General features: G+C 36.3%; 1 protein-coding gene across 1 annotated transcript; it reads left to right on the top strand.

Moving 5' to 3' along the window:
• Nucleotides 1–1,090, top strand: LOC123267024. Its single transcript, XM_044731505.1, has 2 exons — nucleotides 1–131; nucleotides 490–1,090. Exons 1-2 carry the CDS (start codon nucleotides 84–86, stop codon nucleotides 922–924), a joined length of 483 nt encoding a protein of 160 aa, XP_044587440.1. The 5' UTR covers nucleotides 1–83; the 3' UTR covers nucleotides 925–1,090.
• The last annotated feature ends 19,822 nt before the right edge of the window (nucleotides 1,091–20,912 follow it).

Below are 20,912 nucleotides of genomic sequence, written 5' to 3'. Positions count from 1 at the left end.
AAACTGCACTAGCAACGTTAGTTTGATTTTGCATATCATAGTGATCGAAACTTTTGAGTCTTTTAAGATAACTCATAGTCATCATGTTCGTGCCAACATTTGCAGTTATTTTCACGCTTGCAATTTATCAGGTACAGAAATTGATATCATTTGTCATTTTTATTATTCTTTATTAATTTTTTTTCACAATTTTACTGATTACACAGTAAAAATTATAAAAAAAAATTTTTACGCAATGATGGAAAATTTTTTACTGTTCAATAATAATAATATATTCATTATAATAATAATATATGTTTAACTTGTTAAAAAAATGCTTATCTCTCAGGGCTTTTTATTTGCTGGCTTGTTAATGATATTATTAATAAAATTTTAAGAAATTTTATCAGATAATTTTTTTGACTTGAAAAGTATTTTTTTTATTTTTAATAACTTTTGAATGATAAATTTCCGTTGATTTTAATTAACTCATTTATTTGTTAATGACAGGTTGCTTCAGCACCTGTTGATGGCCGAGTCGAATCCGATGGATCCTACAAGCGCCTATACTTACCTTACATCCAATCAGTGGCCAAGGATGGCACAAAAACGATTTTGACTTCTGAAGATTTGCTGAACTTGAGCCAAAAATTAAAATCTGGTGAAATACCGTCAACAACTCTCCACCAATTGATTGGCATCAACGGGTTTTCACACACGCTATCTGACCATCAATTGCAGCGGATTGCAGATCATGACATCGCGGCGATTGTCTCCCCTCAGAGTTTCAATCAACCTGGGTTCGGACACTTGTTCATTACCATTGACAACAATGGAATTGTTCAGACTTTCATCTATAATGTGACTATGCAAGAAGCTATGGAGAAAGTTGAGAAAGAAGGTTATCCGAATTCATCATCCAGTGGCTCTTATCACCATAATTAGAGTCACGCTTCAACGACTTACCCTTCCGTCACTTCAGAGTTGAATCAACTAAGAATTACACTAGTTTAATAATTATGATAAGAATTTGTACTTTTATAATATTATTAATCATGAAAGTTGTATCCATTGATCCTTAAGGTAAAATATAAATGGTAGTGGTCTTAAATTTTAAACTTTTATTTATGCACACCTTATCACGCGAAGTACCATTCAGTGAAATTGATCAAATTGAAATTAATCTTACTCAAAATTGTAAAACATTAAAAAAATTGACGTATGAACTTATGTTTCTTTAACTTTCCGCTAAGATGGCAGCATTCGACGCAATTTTTTAAGCTTCATAAAGGATCTGTAAGTTTAATTTGATCGAACCAGAAATTTCGGAGTAATTCCGAAAAAACACTTTTTTCGGTTTTCTTTCGTCAACGATAACTCACGAACGAATGAACCGATTTTGACCGGACCGGCGGCGATTGACGTGATTTTTTGATATTAAGAGCTGATTAGTTTTTGGAATCGATCGGTAGAGCTGTTTGAAAGTTATTCCAAAAAATGTCGGAGTTATGTTAAAAAAATCCTTGTTTCCAAATATTTCGTCGAGGATATCTCTCGAACCAATCAACCAATTTGTACGTTCTAGGCGGCGATCGACGCGGTTTTTTGAGCTCTAAAAATTATTCCATTACATCAAAAAATGATCCGAAAAGAAATGTCGAAGTTATGTGAAAAAAACACTTTTTTCGATTTTTTTCGTTCACGATATCTCTCGAACGAATCAACCGATTTTGACCGGATTAGCGGCGATCGACGTGGTTTTTCAAGCTTAAGGGCTAAGTTTTTGGAGTTGATCGATTAAGCCGTTTAAAAGTTATTCCAAAAAAACCACTTTAAAAAAAACTTTTTTTCTTATTTTTTTTGAGATTTTTCAAAATTTCTCAAAATCTATCGGTCCGAATTGGTTCAAATTCACAGGAAATCTAAATTTGAAGGAATTCTTTAGAACGCTGTTTGGTAGGTTCCGATCGGTTTAGCCGTTCAAAAGTTATAAGCGGTTCACATACTTACACACACACACACACACACACACACACACACACACACACACACACACACACACACACACACAAACACAGGCATACATACATACATATATACATACATACATACATACATACATACATACATACACACATACATACATACATACATACATACATACATACATACATCCTGCGGCAGAGGAGAAACTGCTACCAGGCGCGTCTCCCTGTAGCGGATGGGAGAACGCTCGCTGTACCTGGTACAGAGGGTAGGAGCCAAATAAAATACGATCCCGTGGACAAAACTCCCCTTTAATGGGTTGGTCACACTAACTGACCTAACAAGACGATCGTTCCCTGCTGTGACCTACTGGGAGTGACCGGAACTTCGTGTCGTAGTTTCCGACGATGCAGGCCACGGCTGATGTGAGCCAGTGTGGCCAGATCGTGCGATTTTTTTACCCCTTCTCTAGGCGTCGCGCGCGCCCGTACACAAGTAAGCGATGTGTGTCTGTGAGTCGGAAAGCCGAGCGGAGCCGAGAGAATCCGAGACACGTCGACAAATCGAGGGGAATGAAGCCCCTGCCACAAGACACAGAGGAGTAACTCACACAACAGTAGCTCTCTGTTCGTGTGAATTTCTCAGAATCCGATTTCAGCCGAAACATACAGCGGAAAAAATAATGCTGTAATTTTTATTAAAATAAATAAATAATGCTTTTTTGTTTACAACATATAGGTTTAATTTTTTTTTTTATATATGAAAAATAAATTATTTTTAATTAAAAGAAATTGAGAAAAAAATTTTTTAATAAAAAAATTTTAATTAATTTTTTACGTTTTTATAGCAAATAGTTAATTATTATTAAATAATAAAAATAATAATAATAATTATTGCTAGTACGTGTGGTTACTGGAAGTTCCCAAACGCAGTTTTTATATAAGTTTTAACATTTACCCGTTAAGCGGTCAAATGGCTCTGTGGCGTAAGCGTCAGCTTGCGACGACGAAACTTTTGTGGTCGAATCCTCGTCGGATTCAATTTTTTTTTTTTTTCATTTTATCAAATATTTTTTTTATGCTGTTATTAATAATAATAATAATAATAATAATAATAATAATAATAATAATAATAATAATAATAATAACAGTTGTTATTATTTTTATTATTATTGATAATGGTTATTTATAATAATTATTGCTAGTACGTGTGGTTACTGGAAGTTCCCAAACGCAGTTTTTATATAAGTTTTAACATTTACCCGGTAAGCGGTCAAATGGCTCTGTGGCGTAAGCGTCAGCTTGCGACGACGAAACTTTTGTGGTCGAATCCTCGTCAGATTAAATTTTTTTTTCTCCGATATTTTATCAATCTTTTTTAGTTATCATGTCAATAAAAATCCCCAATCGTAATTTATTAAAAATTTTGATTCGTATTATAATGAAATAATTAATGTAGCGGTTCTTGCCTCGTCAAGGTCAAGCGTCCGACGAAAGCGCGCTCAAGCCTCCGGTAGCGTTGAGTCGTCGCGCGCGAAGTCACGCCATCGTTGCTTAAATGCCCGGGCTTTTAAAGACGCGTTGTTGACGTTTCCGTCGTGAGACAAAAGACGCTGCTTTTGTTTGTCTGTCAATATTGGCGCATTCTGTTCACTGTTATTCCGCCATTAATATTTGTGCAGTGTAATGTGTTAAACGTGCCTATGGATTATTTGGGTTTGATTGCTGTAGTCCAGTGATAATTACAGGTATTTTAATAATTACACCGGCACACAAAAAAAAGTTGTCTGTACTTGGGACGCGCCACATATATTCCCATGTAATTTGACCCGCTGAACCCGAATTTGAGGTCCGTTTGGCCCCTACACCCTAGGATTTTGAGAAAACTGTAAAAAACCGAAAAAAAAACGGGAAAATTGGGGGTTTTGGTGATTGAAAAATTTTCTTAGATTCTAACGATGCATGATTTTCATGTATTTCGATCTGCTTTATACTTATCTGAAGTGTACTCAGACCAGCAGGCATTAAAAGTCTAAGTAAATCCCGAAAACCCATGAAAATTGCGAAAAAAACAAAAATTCCCAATATTGTGATAAAAAAATGTATTGAGCTAAATATATGATGATTTTCATGTAGGTTTATCGACGACATATAAATCTCCAACTTTTATAACTCAGACGTCTCGAAAACATCAAACAAATGTGCAAAACCCCGAAAATTGGAAAAATCAAATGTAATATAATAAAAATCGAGTTATTATTCAAAAATAAATAAAAAAATCATATCATTCGATCTGTGGTGCATAAAAAAAAAGAATTTCGTCTTAAGACTAAAAAATTAATTTTTCGGAAAATATCATCAAAACCCTTTGGATTTGAATTTTAATTCGTTCTCCGCTTATATCTCACCCTTTTATCTTCAAACGTCCTGCATAAAGGGTTTCTCTTTCGTTTCCTCTCTTCTTCGGGTAAATCTCTCTTCAGAGTCCAACAATGATCTACCATCATATTGACATCCACTCATGTTTTGATGGAATGTTTCTTCTCTTTCTTCACTGAAATTACCAAGATTTTCAGGAAAGTGTGAAAGATGAGATTGTAAATAGTGCAATTTTGTATTCACATTCCCTAAAAAATTTCGAGATACTTCCTTAAAACTTCCCCAAGCTGCTCTCTCAATCTTGTGCATCTCATACTCAAGATTAGCATCCTGGAATTGAGTCCGAATTTGGGGTACATGAAAAATTCCTTCTTTCAATTTATTGTCACTTATAGCTGGAAATTTTTCGTCCAAGTACTTAACACAGTTGCCATTTTTATCGAGAGCTTTGACAAAATGCTTCATAAGGTCAAGCTTGATATAAAGTGGTGGCAGCAAGTACTTGTAAGGATTAATGAGAGATTCTCGCATAACGTTGTGAGAACCATGATTCAAATTCTTTCTTGTTGGCCGTTCTTTTCTACTGTAGGGAATTTTCCGATCGTGACTATCCTACAAACATACAAGAAGGGATATATTGTGAACCAGATTGTTGGCTTAACTAGTGTAGCAATTTTCAGATCACCACAAACTTTTCAATGATTTTTGGTCAAATGAGCTACTGGAGTCGGTGCTTTGAGACTTCGCTTAGACAAAGCAATGAAAAACTTTCACTCCTCGTCCTGAAAGTGTTCGGCTTTAACTCATCAATCAAACTTCTTACATCTGAACAGTCCACTAATGAATTTTCGCCGTTTTAAAAATGTTATCAGATTTTTTTCCCTATCACGATAAAAATAAGCTGTTGTATTTTTAGTTAATAAATTTTTTTCTTTAAGCTGATGTTTCAGGGTTTTCACTTCTAGGAACTTTTGGGCTCAGAATCGATTTCTTGCTTAAATGCTTGTGCCTGTAACCAGGGCACCTCCACGTGGTGACGGCGGGCAACAGGACCGTCTGGCATAGTCCCTGGGTTAACGGCTTGAATGCCGTCATGGCAGGCACAAGTAATAAGTGTTTTACGATGCAGGGACCCGGAATCCCAGTATCGGCGTCTGGTCAGAGTGAGAAAGCAGGCTCGCAGGCGTCGTCATCAAGTGACTGCAGCTCTTCATTAGTGGGTGACTTGGCTTCTGAAGCGTTTAATATGACAAGAAGTGTCTCTCACATATGTAACAAAAACTCCAATTGCTTCTGTTACATATGTGGAGAATTTGAAGTAACGAAAAGTCGTAGATCTTTTTCAAACAAATTGAAAAATGTCTACGAAACCTGCTTCGGTATCCAGATTACGAACTGGGAAGCAACTTGGGTACCACATTCACTTTGCAATCGGTGTCACACGATGCTTACTCGTTGGGAGCAGACGAAAAGTAAACAGTGCTTGAAATTTTCAAAACCTGTGATTTGGTCTGCACCAACGAGTCAACGATACTGCTATTTTTGCACGACGGAAGTTTCAGGTTTTTCTTCGACAACCAAACATAAAATTCAATATGCCAACGTAACATCAGTTGTGCCAGCAGAAAAAGTTTTGAATGTCGAAGAACCTGCAGCTCCTGAACCAGTGAATGAACATGAAGAGATGGAAGTTGAAGATAACTTTGAAGAAATCGATCCTGAACCCGAAGAGATCCATTCTGAGGATGAAGAATACATCCCGAGTGGTGTTCCTAGAAGTAAAGACCCTGAAGTCTTCGATCAACTTGAATTGAATGACCTTGTACGAGACTTAGGACTATCTAAGGTAAAAAGCTGAACATTTAGCCTCAGCTTTAAGGAAAAAAATTTATTAGCTAAAAATACAACAGCTTATTTTTATCGTGATAGGGAAAAAGAGTTCCGGAAGTATTTTACAAAAGACAGCGAAAATTCATTTGTGTACTGTTCAGATGTAAAAGGACTGATCGATGAGTTGAAGCCAAACACTTACAAAGACGAAGAATGGAGGCTTTTTATTGACTCCTCTAGGCGAAGTCTTAAAGCTGTGCTTCTTCATAATGGAAACTTATTGGCACCGATTCCAGTAGCTCATTCGACTAAACTAAAGGAGACTTATGACAATTTACAGGTTGTATTAGATAAAATAAACTATTCAGAACATCAATGGAAGGTTTGTGGTGATCTGAAAATTGCAACAATATTGCTAGGCCAACAATCAGGGTTCACAAAGTACCCCTGCTTCTTATGTTTGTGGGATAGCCGAGACCGAAAAGAATCATTACATTCAAAAAGAATGGCCAACAAGAACAAATTTGAATCCTGGTTCTCACAATGTTACGCGACAATCTCTAATTGATCCTTCCAAGTACTTGCTGCCCCCACTTCATATCAAGCTTGGCCTTATGAAGCAATTTGTCAAAGCTCTGGATAAAGATGGAAACTGTTTTAAGTACTTGGGCGAAAAATTTCCAGCTATAAGTGACGCTAAATTAAAAGAAGGAATTTTTGATGGACCCCAAATTCGGACTCTATTCCAGGATGCTAATCTTGAATATGAGATGAACGAGATTGAGAGAGCAGCTTGGGGAAGTTTTAAGGAAGTATCACAGCAATTTTTAGGGAATACGAAAAGTGATAACTACGCAACTTTAGTTGACGAGTTGTTATACAACTATAATACTTTAGGTTGCTTAATGAATACAAAATTGCACTATTTACATTCTCATCTTTCACACTTTCCTGAAAATCTTGGTGATTTTAGTGAAGAGCAAGGTGAGAGATTCCATCAAGACATTAGTGTGATGGAAAAACGATATCAAGGAACGTGGGATGTAAATATGATGGCAGATCATTGTTGGACTCTGAAGAGATATTTACCCGAAGAAGAGAGGAAACGAAAGAGAAACCCTTTATGCAGGACGTTTGAAGATAAAAGGGTGAGATATAAGCGGAGAACGAATTAAAATTCAAATCCAAAGGGTTTTGATGATATTTTCCGAAAAAATTAATTTTTTAAGTCTTAGGACGAAATACTTTTTTTTTTTATGCACCACAGATCGAATGATATGATTTTTTTATTTATTTTGAATAATAACTCGATTTTTATTATATTACATTTGATTTTTTCCAATTTTCGGGGTTTTGCACATTTGTTTGATGTTTTCGAGACGTCTGAGTTATAAAAGTTGGAGATTTATATGTCGTCGATAAACCTACATGAAAATCATCATATATTTAGCTCAATACATTTTTTTTTTATCACAATATTGGGAATTTTTGTTTTTTCGCAATTTTCATGGGTTTTCGGGATTTACTTAGACTTTTAATGGCTGCTGGTCTGAGTACACTTCAGATAAGTATAAAGCAGATCGAAATACATGAAAATCATGCATAGTTAGAATCTAAAAAATTTTTCAATCACCAAAACCCCAATTTTCCCGTTTTTTTTCGGTTTTTTACAGTTTTCTCAAAATCCTAGGGTGTAGGGGCCAAACGGACCTCAAATTCGGGTTCAGCGGGTCAAATTACATGGGAATATATGTGGCGCGTCCCAAGTACAGACAACTTTTTTTTTTGTGTGCCGGTGTTATTTTACTCAACTTTCTTTTATTATTCATAATATTAAATATAAAATAAAAAAAATATCGGTTTTATTCCGCGGAGGTGATATAATTCTGTTTTTTTTTTCCAACTCCTCCATTTTCCCGGCGTTTTTTATTAATTACTTTTATAAATAAAATTAAATAAATAATTATCGCATTTATGGTGTCGTTTTTGGTGTAATTGTCGGTGTCGTTTTTTGTGTAATTATCGGTGTCGTTTTCTGGTGTTATCGTTGGTGTCATTGCTGGTGTCATTGCTAGTGTCATTTTGGTGTCATCGTTGGTTTCATTGCTGGTGTCATTTTGATTATTGTAAAGTCGTATTATTGGTGTTGTTTTATTTGTTATAAAATCATGGATTCATCAGAGCCTTCAGCTAAGAAATCCAAAAAGTCAAAATCTTTCCAACATCAATGGTACGATGATAATCCCGAGTGGAGAACATGGGTCAAGGAATATTTGTCAGATTCAGAAAAGTTTTTATGTGTTATTTTCAATGAAAATTTAGCTTGTGGTCGTTTTGAAATTGACAGACATTCTAAAACCAAGAAACATTTGGAAAACTTGCGCGTGTACAGTTTCAAGAACTCTAGTTTTCCAAATGTCGTGCTTCCTGAAATTTCTTCATCAGTTTGCTCTCAACTTGATTCCAGTTCATCTTTGTCTTCATCTGAACTGCAGTTTAATGAACGAGTTAAAGCAGCTGAAATTCAATTTGCGACCTTGATTGCTCAAAACAATATTCCTTTGTCGACTGCACCACAAATTTTGAAATTATTTCAGTCGATTGGTAAAGAACCTGCTGTTCTCCAAAAGATGACAGTGGGTAAAACCAAAGCGACTGGAATTATTACAAATGTTGTGAGTGTTCGTGAGTTCGAACGGATCGTTGAAAATGTTCAAAAAACGAAATTTTCTATTCAAGTAGACGAGACCACTGACATTACGAATGACAAATGGATGACGTTGATGGTCCGCTATGTGGATCCAAATACACTTACGGTTAACAACGAATTACTTAAATTGCTTCATTTAGATGGGACGGACGGTTCTGCGAAACGTCTTTTTGAACAATTTTGCGATGCGTTGGCCAGACTGGGAATTCCGTTAGAGCAAATCATCGGTCTTGCCTGTGACAATGCTTCAGTTATGGTTGGCAAAAATAACTCCTTCAAAATTTTGATGACTCAGCAAATTCCGAATCTTCGGACGTTACCATGCATTTGTCACTCTCTTGCCCTCGCCTCAAAAGAAGCATGTTCTAAGATTCCAGTCGAAGTTCATGACTTTGTTGCCAATATTATTTCTTATATTAATAATAGCCCGAAACGCAGCGCCATCTTTGCTGAATTTCAAGAATGCTATGAAAAAAAACCTATTACCAAGATTGTTCGATTCGCTGGTACACGATGGTTGTCTCGTCAAATTGCGATTACAGGGATTTTGAACAATTGGCGAGCGATAGAGGCTTTTTTGATTTATCAATCTTTGGAGAAACGTGAAAAAGGAGATGATTTACTTGCAATCTTGCAGAAACCATCGACAAAAGCGTATTTACTCTTTTTGCAATGCGTGCTTAAATCTTTCAACGAGATTAACGCTCATTTTCAAGGGAGTAATACTCTAGTCCACGAGTTGCAGCCACGTTCGATAAAGCTGCTTCTTCAATTTCTCCAGAGGTTTATGGATCCACTTATGTTGAAACCTGAAACCTTTTACGATAACGTCCATAACATAAACTTTGAAAAAGTTTCGAATCAACTTAAGTTGTTTGAAGTAGATGTTGGACCCGATTGTCGAGAGTATTTACTGCTTCAACAAAAGTCTGGAGTTCCTGAATCAATCATTGAGCAGGTGCACAACGATTGTTTAAATTTTCTTGTAACCGCATCCATTGAAATCCGCCGGAGACTGCCGATCGATGATCCATTTCTCTCAGATCTGACAGTTTTCGCGAAGGAAACTGCCCTCTTCGATCCTGACAGGAATTCATCGTTTTCGAAAGTAGAAAACACCTGTCATGCTCTTAAAGTTCCCGGAGGGAGACTTATTCAGGAAGAGTGGAGTTCCTTGTACTGTGTCGATCCGAATTTGAAAGAGCAATGGAGCAAACTACCATTAGACGAAATGTGGATAGAAATTTGCAACTTTACTCGTTCAGATGGGACTTTACAGTTTCCGAATTTGCGCTTACTACTAAGTATCATTAGAGCACTTGCCCATTCAAACGCTGCGGCTGAAAGGGCATTTTCTCTCATACCTATTTTTAAGACAAAGAACAGGAATAACCTCAGTCACAAAACCCTGAATTCACTTTGTGTGATAAAATCTGTCTCCAATTCAGGGAACCTACGAGCATCAGAAATGTCGATCGACAAAAGTTATATTGGATTGATGTCTTCATGTAATTTGTACTCAAAAGCGGAGAAGGCCGCACCCAAAAGCTTGACTTTGTATTCCTGCGAAAGTAGTGATGATTGCTGAGAAAAGAATCATACTGCTAAGAAAGTAGGTCTCTTTTCTTCTGGCTGCTCGACAGCTCTTCTACTCTAGATTTCGACGTTGTAAATATTTGCCATAGAGTGATAGTTTGTTTAGTATTAGTTATAATTATTTATAATTTAAAAATGTATATATTTATAAAGGAACTCGTGCTCCAAGCTCGGTTCGTTTTTAACTGATAACAATAATTATTTTTTCAGTATTAGCATTAAATATACTTAAAAGAAGCTTGGGCCTTCAGCTCTGCTTCTTTCTAGTCATTGATATTATGTTTGTAATATTGTTATTATTAAGTGAAGCTTACAAAGAATCTAGAGCCCTCAGCTCTGATTCTTTCTAGTCAACTTAGATCGGTTTCGATATTTTAATGAAATATTTAAGGTTACAAAGAAGCCAGAGCCTTCAGCTTTGCTTCTTTCTAGTCAACAATGTTCTGTTTGCCACATTGTTATACATAACTTAAGTTTATGAAAAAGCTGAAGCCCTCAGCTCTGCTTTTTTCTAGTCAATTGTGTTCTTTGTGCAATATATTCGTTTCGTACTTTAGGTTCCAAAGAAGCCAGAGCCTTCAGCTCAGCTTCTTTCTAGTCAATTTGAAGCTTTGTCCAAAAAAATATTAAATAATCTATTAAGTTTAAAATTTAATGATACAATTAGTCATGGTATAGGCCTACTGGGGATCCCGCCATGTAAAATAACGGGAACGCATACCATAACACGGTACCTCCAGGGTGATGCGGAAAGCTGTGTTCAATACTATTGTTATTAAAACAGCATAAAAAAGAAAAAATATTTTAGGAATAAAAAAAAAAAAATTGACCAGTCGAGGACTCGATCTTGAAAGCCTCGACGTCCTAAGCTAACACTTAAGCCGCACAGCCATCGGAAGTCTCTCTGATATAATGTTAAAACTTATATAAAAACTGCGTTTGGGAACTTCCAGTAACCACACGTACTAGCAATAATTATTATAAATAACCATTATCAATAATAATAAAAATAATAACAACTGTTATTATTATTATTATTATTATTATTATTATTATTATTATTAATAACAGCATAAAAAAAATATTTGATAAAATGAAAAAAAAAAAAAATTGAATCCGACGAGGATTCGACCACAAAAGTTTCGTCGTCGCAAGCTGACGCTTACGCCACAGAGCCATTTGACCGCTTAACGGGTAAATGTTAAAACTTATATAAAAACTGCGTTTGGGAACTTCCAGTAACCACACGTACTAGCAATAATTATTATTATTATTTTTATTATTTAATAATAATTAACTATTTGCTATAAAAACGTAAAAAATTAATTAAAATTTTTTTTATTAAAAAAATTTTTTTTCTCAATTTCTTTTAATTAAAAATAATTTATTTTTCATATATAAAAAAAAAAAATTAAACCTATATGTTGTAAACAAAAAAGCATTATTTATTTATTTTAATAAAAATTACAGCATTATTTTTCCCGCTGTATGTTTCGGCTGAAATCGGATTCTGAGAAATTCACACGAACAGAGAGCTACTGTTGTGTGAGTTACTCCTCTGTGTCTTGTGGCAGGGGCTTCATTCCCCTCGATTTGTCGACGTGTCTCGGATTCTCTCGGCTCCGCTCGGCTTTCCGACTCACAGACACACATCGCTTACTTGTGTACGGGCGCGCGCGACGCCTAGAGAAGGGGTAAAAAAATCGCATGATCTGGCCACACTGATGTGAGCTTGCTCTGCCGAGGTGTAAGTTGCAGCAGTAGATCAGGAGCCAGTCACTTCGGACCTTGATCACGAAGTACGCAGTGAGTGTTAGAGATCGGAATCTTCACCGCTCCGAGCGAGTCTAGTCCGTCCGTGTATTCCGGGACTGGCTAAGTGTCGGCTAGGCCTCAGGGAACTGGGGTAGGAGTACTATCTCCGAGGGTACACCCGTTCCTAGTTATGATAACCCGCTCCACTCCGTACGATGCGCTGGTGAATTTAAAAGTATGATTAAAATTCAGGAAAACAAGAATAGTGAAAACGGGCCTCATGCCCAACAAGCAGCGATTGAAGCAAGCGCTGAAATGAAGCGGTCGCAAGCGTTTGAACGCCTTGAAAAGCTGACCAGTGAGCTGAATGACCTTGTCCAACCTAAGGTCAATATCCACAAGGAGATTAAGACCAAGACGACCAGCGTAGCCAATGCCCTCCAGAGATTCAAGAAACTTGATGAGAAATGGCGTTTAACAGTACGACGCACTTCTCGCACTACACCGGAGAGAAGCATTCAAGCAACTGTCGTGAATGAAGAAGCAATGGACACTGGAGCCGAAGGTGACGGTGAATCAGTCGCGGAAGATAGAAGCAGAACTGGCAGCAGGTCAATTAAGAGAAAAGATCGATCTTCTCCCGACCCAACGATCAGCCAAGTTGTGAAGAAAAAGGACCTGAAACAAAGCCCTCCGAAAAACACGGCAGTGCAGAACGCCGAAAAAAAAGAAGTGACTAAATGGCAGAAGGTCCAATCCAAGAAGGAGAAGAAGGAGCAAGCGAGAGAGCGGTTACCAAAACAACCGGTGAACAAATCTCGGCCAGAGCCTAAGCGGAAAAAACCGCGGAAATGGATCAGACCTGACGCGCTAATCATCCGCCCAGCTGATAAGGCCAAGTATGCCGAGATACTACGTCGTATCAAACAAGACGTCCCAGAAGACGAGGTCCGCAATACGGTCGAAAAAATCCACAGGACCAATGCCGGAGACATGCTGATTACGCTATCGAGGGAGAGCATCGACAAAGGCCAAGCCTTACAGAAAACTATTGCGGGCATCCTTCAAGCAGAAGCCAAAGTGATCTGTAAAGGGCCACAGGAGACCATCGAGATCCGAGACATCGACGACACGACGACGAAGGAAGACATCCAGGTCGCCTTGAAAACAGAAGTCGGAGAAGCCTGTGAAATACCGCTAGAGGCAATAAAGATCCGTAAGGCCTTTAGAGGTACGCAGATGGCAACAGTCACACTACCAGCGACCACAGCGCGAAAATTACTGGACGGAAACGGCAAGATCCGAATTGGTTGGGTTAACTGTCGAATAAGAGCGACGACGAGACCGATCCAATGTTTTAAACGTTGGCACTTCGGGCACTTTGGATCACAGTGCAAAAATGAAATAAACAGGTCTAATCACTGTATCAAATGCGGTCAAGAAGGACACAAGATCGCTGAATGTAAAAATCCAGCTAAATGTGCAATTTGCGCGGAAAATCCAGAAGCAAAAGACCTCGCCCACTATGCCGGCACTAATAGGTGTCCGATATTCCAGGAGGCGCTTCAGAAGATAACAAACAAAAGAACATGAAGATATTGCAGCTCAACCTCAACCACTGTGAGGCCGCGCATGACCTGCTTGTTCAGACCACGCGCGAACTAGAGCTAGATTTAGTGCTAATCGCAGAACCATATAAACACCTTAGTACCCAACCATGGGAAACGGACAGCACCCTCAAAGCTGTCATCTGGTCCTGTGGCAAACTTCCTTTTCAGAGTGTCGTCAATAATAGAGAGGCTGGTTTTGTAGCTGCGTGTGTAGATGGGATCCGTTTTTACAGCTGTTATGCGCCGCCTAGTTTCTCTATGGAACAATTTTTAGAGTTTCTTGATCGATTAGTCGAGGATGCAAGCCAATATTTTTCCGTGGCAATAGCTGGAGACTTCAACTCTTGGGCGGTGGACTGGGGCAGCAAGCTCACTAATCCACGTGGAAAAGCACTACTGGAAGCAATGGCTACACTGGACGTAGTCCTCCTCAATACCGGCGATGCACCAACATACACCAAAGGAGAGGCAAGTTCAATTGTCGACCTAACGTTCGTCAGCAGTAGTCTATTGAAAGGGAGCTATTCCTGTGTGGTTATGAACACCTACACTGCCAGCGACCACAGTGCAATACTTTGGGAAGTATCGACTGGCCAGAATCCACGAAGAGCAACCAGACAGACCAACGCAGTTGGATGGAAAGTTAAATCTTTTGACCCAGATGTCTTTGTCGTGGCGTTAGACAACGACCCGATCACCACTTGCAGTGCTGAACAGAAGACGAAGGAACTAATGAGAAGAGTCTCCCAGGCCTGCGACGCCACTATGCCTCGAAAACAGGACATGAATCAACGACCGGCGGTCCACTGGTGGAACGACACCATCAGTACCCTTCGTAAAGAGTGTCTTAGAAGAAGAAGATTATCCCAGTGGGGCTATCGACGACCTAACTCTGCAGTGTTATTGACAGATTACAAAAAGGCCCGTCTAGAATTGAATAAAGCCATCTAAGAGAGTAAAAGACGCTGCTGGAAGGAGCTCGTAGAAGAGGTAGAGAAAGATCCATGGGGTAGGCCGTACAAGGTGGTCATGACCCACCTAAAATGCCAGCCAATGCCGTTACCCACATGCCCGCAGCTCCTAGAGAGGATTGTTTCCACGCTGTTCCCGAGGCAACGTAAGTTCGCCTATTCATCACCGCAGCTCAACCACGAAGACATTCCACCTGTCACAGAGGAGGAACTTATAGAGACATGTAAACGTGTAGGGAATAATAAGGCGCCTGGATTGGATGGAATCCCGAACATTGCATTAAAAACAGCTATTAAAGCAGCGCCAGCATTATTCTTAGAGACCTACGATTCGTGCATCAAAGAAGGGATCTTTCCTGGAAGATGGAAACAGCAAAGATTAGTACTACTTCCAAAGGGAAAAAAGCCACCGGATGAGCCATCATCTTACCGCCCACTCTATATGTTAGATACGGCGGGCAAGATACTAGAACGTATAATTCATCAAAGGATAGAAGCTGTTGTTGATTCACTCTTATCAGACAACCAGTATGGATTCCGGAAAGGACGAGCAACCCTTGATGCAATCAATCTGGTCGTTAATACAGCCAAGGAGGCAATCGCCGGGAAGAGATGGAAAGGTGGTACGAAAAAGTATTGTTTGGTAGCTGCTTTGGACATCAAGAATGCTTTTAACTCCGCCAACTGGGACTGCATTATGCGAGCTCTCGAAGACAAAAAAGTACCAGAATACCTGCTTCGAATGGTAGCAAGCTACTTTTCGAATAGGGTCCTGAAGTATGACACGAAAAACGGTCCGAAGGAGTACGATATCACTGGAGGAGTACCACAAGGCTCAGTTCTTGGACCACTCCTGTGGAACATCATGTACGATGGACTCCTGAGAATCGCGTTGCCATCAGAGGTCAAGTTAGTTGCATATGCCGATGATGTAGCTGTAGTGATAGTCGCGAAACATCTGGAAGAGATAAATCTGGCCTTTGACATTACATTCGGCCGCATCAACCTATGGATGAATATGATGAATAATACTATAACCTACGTCTATAATTAAATAAACATTGTTGTTACTCCAATGGTGTTGTAGCTAATATTACAATATAGGCTAGGTCGACCTGCCAAGAGGATTGTACATAGGGCAAGCCAGTATGGGCCTGACGGCCATACTAGCATTGCGGCATCCGCGATAACTATCACCAATGTTACCATTCCCGCAATGGTCGAATCATCTATGTGTACAATTTAATAATGGACAAAAATCTTCGATACCATACTGTATGGCGTTCTTGCCCATACTGGTATAGTGGTATCCACCATCCATTTCTCTCCGAGTATGACCTTAAAACGTCGAGATCTAATGAAAACTCGATTTTTGCAAAACGGGGTGAAAACAATAACTTCCCGATTTTTGAAAATCTTCGATTTTCTTAGCGGGAAGTTAATAATAGACAAATTGAAAAATATAAACTAAACTCCACTGAGAAAAGATATAAATAGAAGACATTTATTGGGAGTAGGTGTGTTCTTAAAGGTTTAATAAATCTCCCAAAATTGAGCTGAATAAAATAATCTGAGTCAGTGAATAGGTTATGTATTACATAAACATGGGAATTAAAGCATAGCCATCTACCGACAATACTTGCCAAAGAAATATTTAGTACCTGTTACTAAATGTTATTTGGTAGAAATAAATATTTATTTCCCTGTAATAAAGCTTTGTACATATAAAGAAATCATTTATTAAACTGTAACAAATAATATTGGTGGGTACAAAATATTTATTTCTCCCAAATAAATGAATAAAAATTTTGTTACTAAATCAGTTTAGTACTCCGTACTAAATCCTTCTATCATTGAAGTTTCTCAGGTGTTTTCAAGTATAACTGAGGAGTACAAAAAATAACGTAAATACCGCAAAAATTCCTGGACTATTCCGGAATAGGTTTCTCGGGTGTGCATGAAGAGTTATCCTTTTTTAAAAGGTTGATTGCGGATGTTTTGCTGTTTTACGTTACTTCTGTACTCTTGTTATTCATTCGGTAATTGGTCGGCTGAGATAATGGCATGATTTGAGAACGATTGAGGGTGCGCGAAGCACTACATGTCTAGTGGCTATGAATAGTAAATTGAAATAATTGTACACAGAAAAAAATTTTATTTTGGAGCTCGACAAAATCAACTAATTGATTAATTTTTTAGCATCTTGTGCTCGAAAAAACCGGAAGTTTCAGGATTGGTTGCAGGGTTAACTTTCAAAAAATTTTTTTTGCTTGTATATTGTACAGAAACATTATTCGTCTGGCTTAAGTTAAGTTTAAATTTTTTCTCATAAAATGTTTTTATACAGATAATTTTCTTTTGTTGCTGGCCTGAATTTACTAACTCATGGCGGTAAGTCGACGTTTTAATTATTCAATAGCGATATCCTCATTTGTCAGAAAATCATAAAAACGAAATGGACTGCTCTAGAGAGATTAGTCTGATTTCATAAATCAAGGTGATTAAATCTTTTGATTTTGAAAATAAATCATAGTCATCATGTTCGTGCCAGCATTTGCAGTTTTTTTATGCTTGCCATATATCAGGTATAGAAACTAAAATAATCTTTTTTTTTTTTTTTTTCTATTAATTATTTTCTCGTGATTTTACTGAGTTTACATTAGAAAGTTTTGGTTATTAAGTCAGAAAAATATTCTGGACAACAATTGATCTTCTTGGACATCCCTGGTACTTCCACTACGTTTTCGCTTGAATAATAAAAAAATAACTTCAAATCAATAATTTGATCCAAGGGAACATTTTTGAAACTTTTCGCTTTTTTCGAGCTTAAAACGCTCGAAAATTGTTCAATTATTGATTTTTGAACTCTTCGAGCTCAGAAATTTAAAAATTATTTCGGGTTAACATTTTCTGACAATTTCAAACTACAATATCTTTTGGACGGATCATTAAATTTTAATTTTCTTTAAGGCATTTAATGCGGTTTTTTTTTAACATAAAAAAATGTTCATTTGGTCTTGAGTCAATTGGTCGAAAATTTTGAAAGATTTTTGAAAAAAATCATCATTCTTTGATTTTCGGAATTTCTTTAGAATAGCTTGACTGATTAATTTTAAAATCTAATCGAATCAAAATTTCTATGAATGTGAAAAGTTTATAAAAACTTAAATTCTCCAAATTGGACTAAAATCAATAATTTAATAAAAAGTTAATAAATAAATTCTCAAATATTTAGAACGTTGAGCATAAAAATATTTATCAACATTTTTGATTGGATCAAACTCGAAAATTTGACAAATAAAAATAAAATTTAATATTTTAAGATTTCGATTGCAATATTTATCGAATGAGTTAATTGATGTTTTCAAAAATAATTTCTAGGAAATTTAACTGATTAGATTGAAATCAATTACCGAAAGGGTTTGAAAGTCGTTCAAAAAAAATTTTAATTTTTAACTTCCCGCTAAGAAAATCGAGGATTTTCGAAAAATCGGGAAGTTATCGGTTTCGTTCGTGAGATATCGTTGTCGAAAAAAGTGTTTTTTGTAATAACTCCGTAATTTTTCATCAGATCAATTTTTTATCCTGAATTATTTATAAAGCTCAAAAAACTACATCGATCGCAGCCAACCGCGTGAAAATCGGTTGATTCATTCAAAAGTTATAGCAGTTTGAAAATTTTAAAAATTGTGTTTCATCGAACTTGGACAAGAGTTTCGAGTTCGGAGAGCTCAAAAGCATACAAAAGCTATCTCTTTGAGCTCGGCGAGCTCTAAATAATACATAAATAGAATTTTTGAGCTCAAAGAGCTCAAAAACATCATAAGTGCAATTTTAAGCGCCTAGGTATGGAATTAGCGGGAAGTTGCAGGGATGACCTTCAGGGTTAACCGTTTTCCTAATTTTTTATTTTATACTTGTGATTTAAAAAAATCTAACGGGCAGTATAAAATCCTTAAAAATTTCGTAAATAGCGTTTCGATTTGTCAAGCTGTTCAATAGTTATAAAAAGCTTCCACACGTGCGCACATATACACACTCTTATCATTACAATAATAAATATTTAACTTGTAGATATAAAAGAAATTCTTATCTCTGTATAATTATTCTTCGCTTAGATTCATGAAATGTTTATTAATAATTTTATAAATAGAATCTTAAAATATGTTATCAAAGATAATTTTTCTTGACTTAAAAAAAAATTTTTGTTAACACTAATTGAATTTATTCATCAATAGGTTGCTTCAGTACAAAATGACGGCAGAATCTAATTTGATGGATCCTTCAAACGTATATACCTACCTTATATGCAATTAGTTGACCAAGATGGCTCAACTATGATGATGTCATCCCAAGATTTGCTCAACTTGAACCAGAAGTCAAGATCTGGTCAGTTACAGTCGACAAGTCGGTATCAAATCATTGGCCTCAACGGTTTCTCGTACCCTCTATCTAACCATCAATTGCAACGATTGGCAAATCATGAAGTCGCAGCAACTCATAACCCTCAAGACATCAACCAACCAGGATTCAGTGGCGCTCTTCAGAGTTTCGTCTACGATTAGAATTTGGTGGATGCTCTTGCGAGAGTTGGTCAAAAAGGTTACCCGAATTCACGTTCCATTGATTCTTACCATCACAACCGTTATTCCTATGCATCAAAAAGGGATGCTTCGCTTTAAATTCAACCAATAATGAATTCGTATCCCTAGTAACAATCGTCGACGTCCTAATTAGCAAATTGTCTAATTTTAATTCGTAAAATCTTCTATTTAATTGAAAAAAAAAAAAAAAAAAAAAAAACTATAAACTTATTTTTACTTCGAAATTAACATCTACTATTCATGTAATTTTTGTAAGGTTACCCAAATAGGTATTCAAACTATTGCTATATAAAAATTTCAAACAATTAGCTTCTACAAAAGTAAAGTTAAACAATTTGCTAATTAGGACGTCGAAATAATTATTACTTTCATAAGATTATTAATCACGAAAATTTTATCGATGGATTCCTGAGGTAAAATTTCAGTGATTAGTGTCTTAAATTTTAAACTTTATTTTTGCACACCTCTGAATGCAAAGCATTAGAGAGTTTATTCCAATTGAAAAATTTTCTCGCACTTTTTTTGCAACTATTATTATTGTTATATCCTTATTAATACATGTGATCAACATAATTCGTATATATTTTATAGATAATTAATTCTGTAATTTTCAAAAATGTATTTTGTGAAACTGATCAATAAAATTATTAAAATTCAAAATTTATCCTGTTAAATAATAGAAAATTTTTACTAGATTTAATTGCTTACAACTTATAATTTATGTAATTAATAAAAGACTAAACTGGTCATTTCTTCAATAATAAGCAGAATATTAAGAAGATACATGCGTTCGTCTTATTGAATGTGCATGCGCATTATTTTGCGCATGTACATTGTGAATGTGCAAGAGGGTTCTGCACATTCGTTCAGCGCAAAGATTTGAAAAATTAGGAATTAAAATATTTCAAACCTCTTACAAATCATTATGCGGAGAATTAAAGATTGGTATACGCACGCAGAAAAAAATTTTGTTAAGATAACCTAAGATATGTTGTGGTAACAAATGAATTTGTTAACATAGGGATAACAAATTATAAGTTAAAATAACAAAATTTAGGTTATAACAAAGTTATTGATATGTTATAAAAACAAAATAGTTTCGTTATTATAGCAAAATCTTTAAGTTGATTTGACAAAATACTTTATTTCGTATAACAATTTTTTTTGTTGAAACAGCAAAATTATGCTATTAAAATAACAAAGAGAATTTGTTGGAGTAACAAAGAGAATTTGTTACAGTAATTAAAAGAATATATAATTTAAAAATATGCTATAATCAGCTATAGCTGATTTGGAAAATATTTTAGCAAAAAATTAGTTTTGTTACAGCAACAAAATGATTTCGTTAGGGCAACAAATTGATTTTGTGAATTAACAAATTGGTTTGTTAGTACAACTTGAAACACTTTGTTAATGCAACTGATGGAGTTGTTGTTATAACTACACTCATTTGTTACCAGAACAAATTTTTCAGTTATACCTTATTTTGTTAT

This window comes from Cotesia glomerata, linkage group LG6 (genome assembly GCF_020080835.1).
Source record: "Cotesia glomerata isolate CgM1 linkage group LG6, MPM_Cglom_v2.3, whole genome shotgun sequence".
NCBI lineage: Eukaryota > Metazoa > Arthropoda > Insecta > Hymenoptera > Braconidae > Cotesia > Cotesia glomerata.
This window is presented reverse-complemented; position numbering and strand designations above follow the sequence as displayed.

Coding starts and splice junctions, on each gene's coding strand:
- LOC123267024 (XM_044731505.1), top strand. CDS start 84: ATGTTCGTGCCAACATTTGCAGTTATTTTCACGCTTGCAATTTATCAG. Junction 132..489: donor TCACGCTTGCAATTTATCAG/GTACAGAAATTG, acceptor TGTTAATGACAG/GTTGCTTCAGCACCTGTTGA.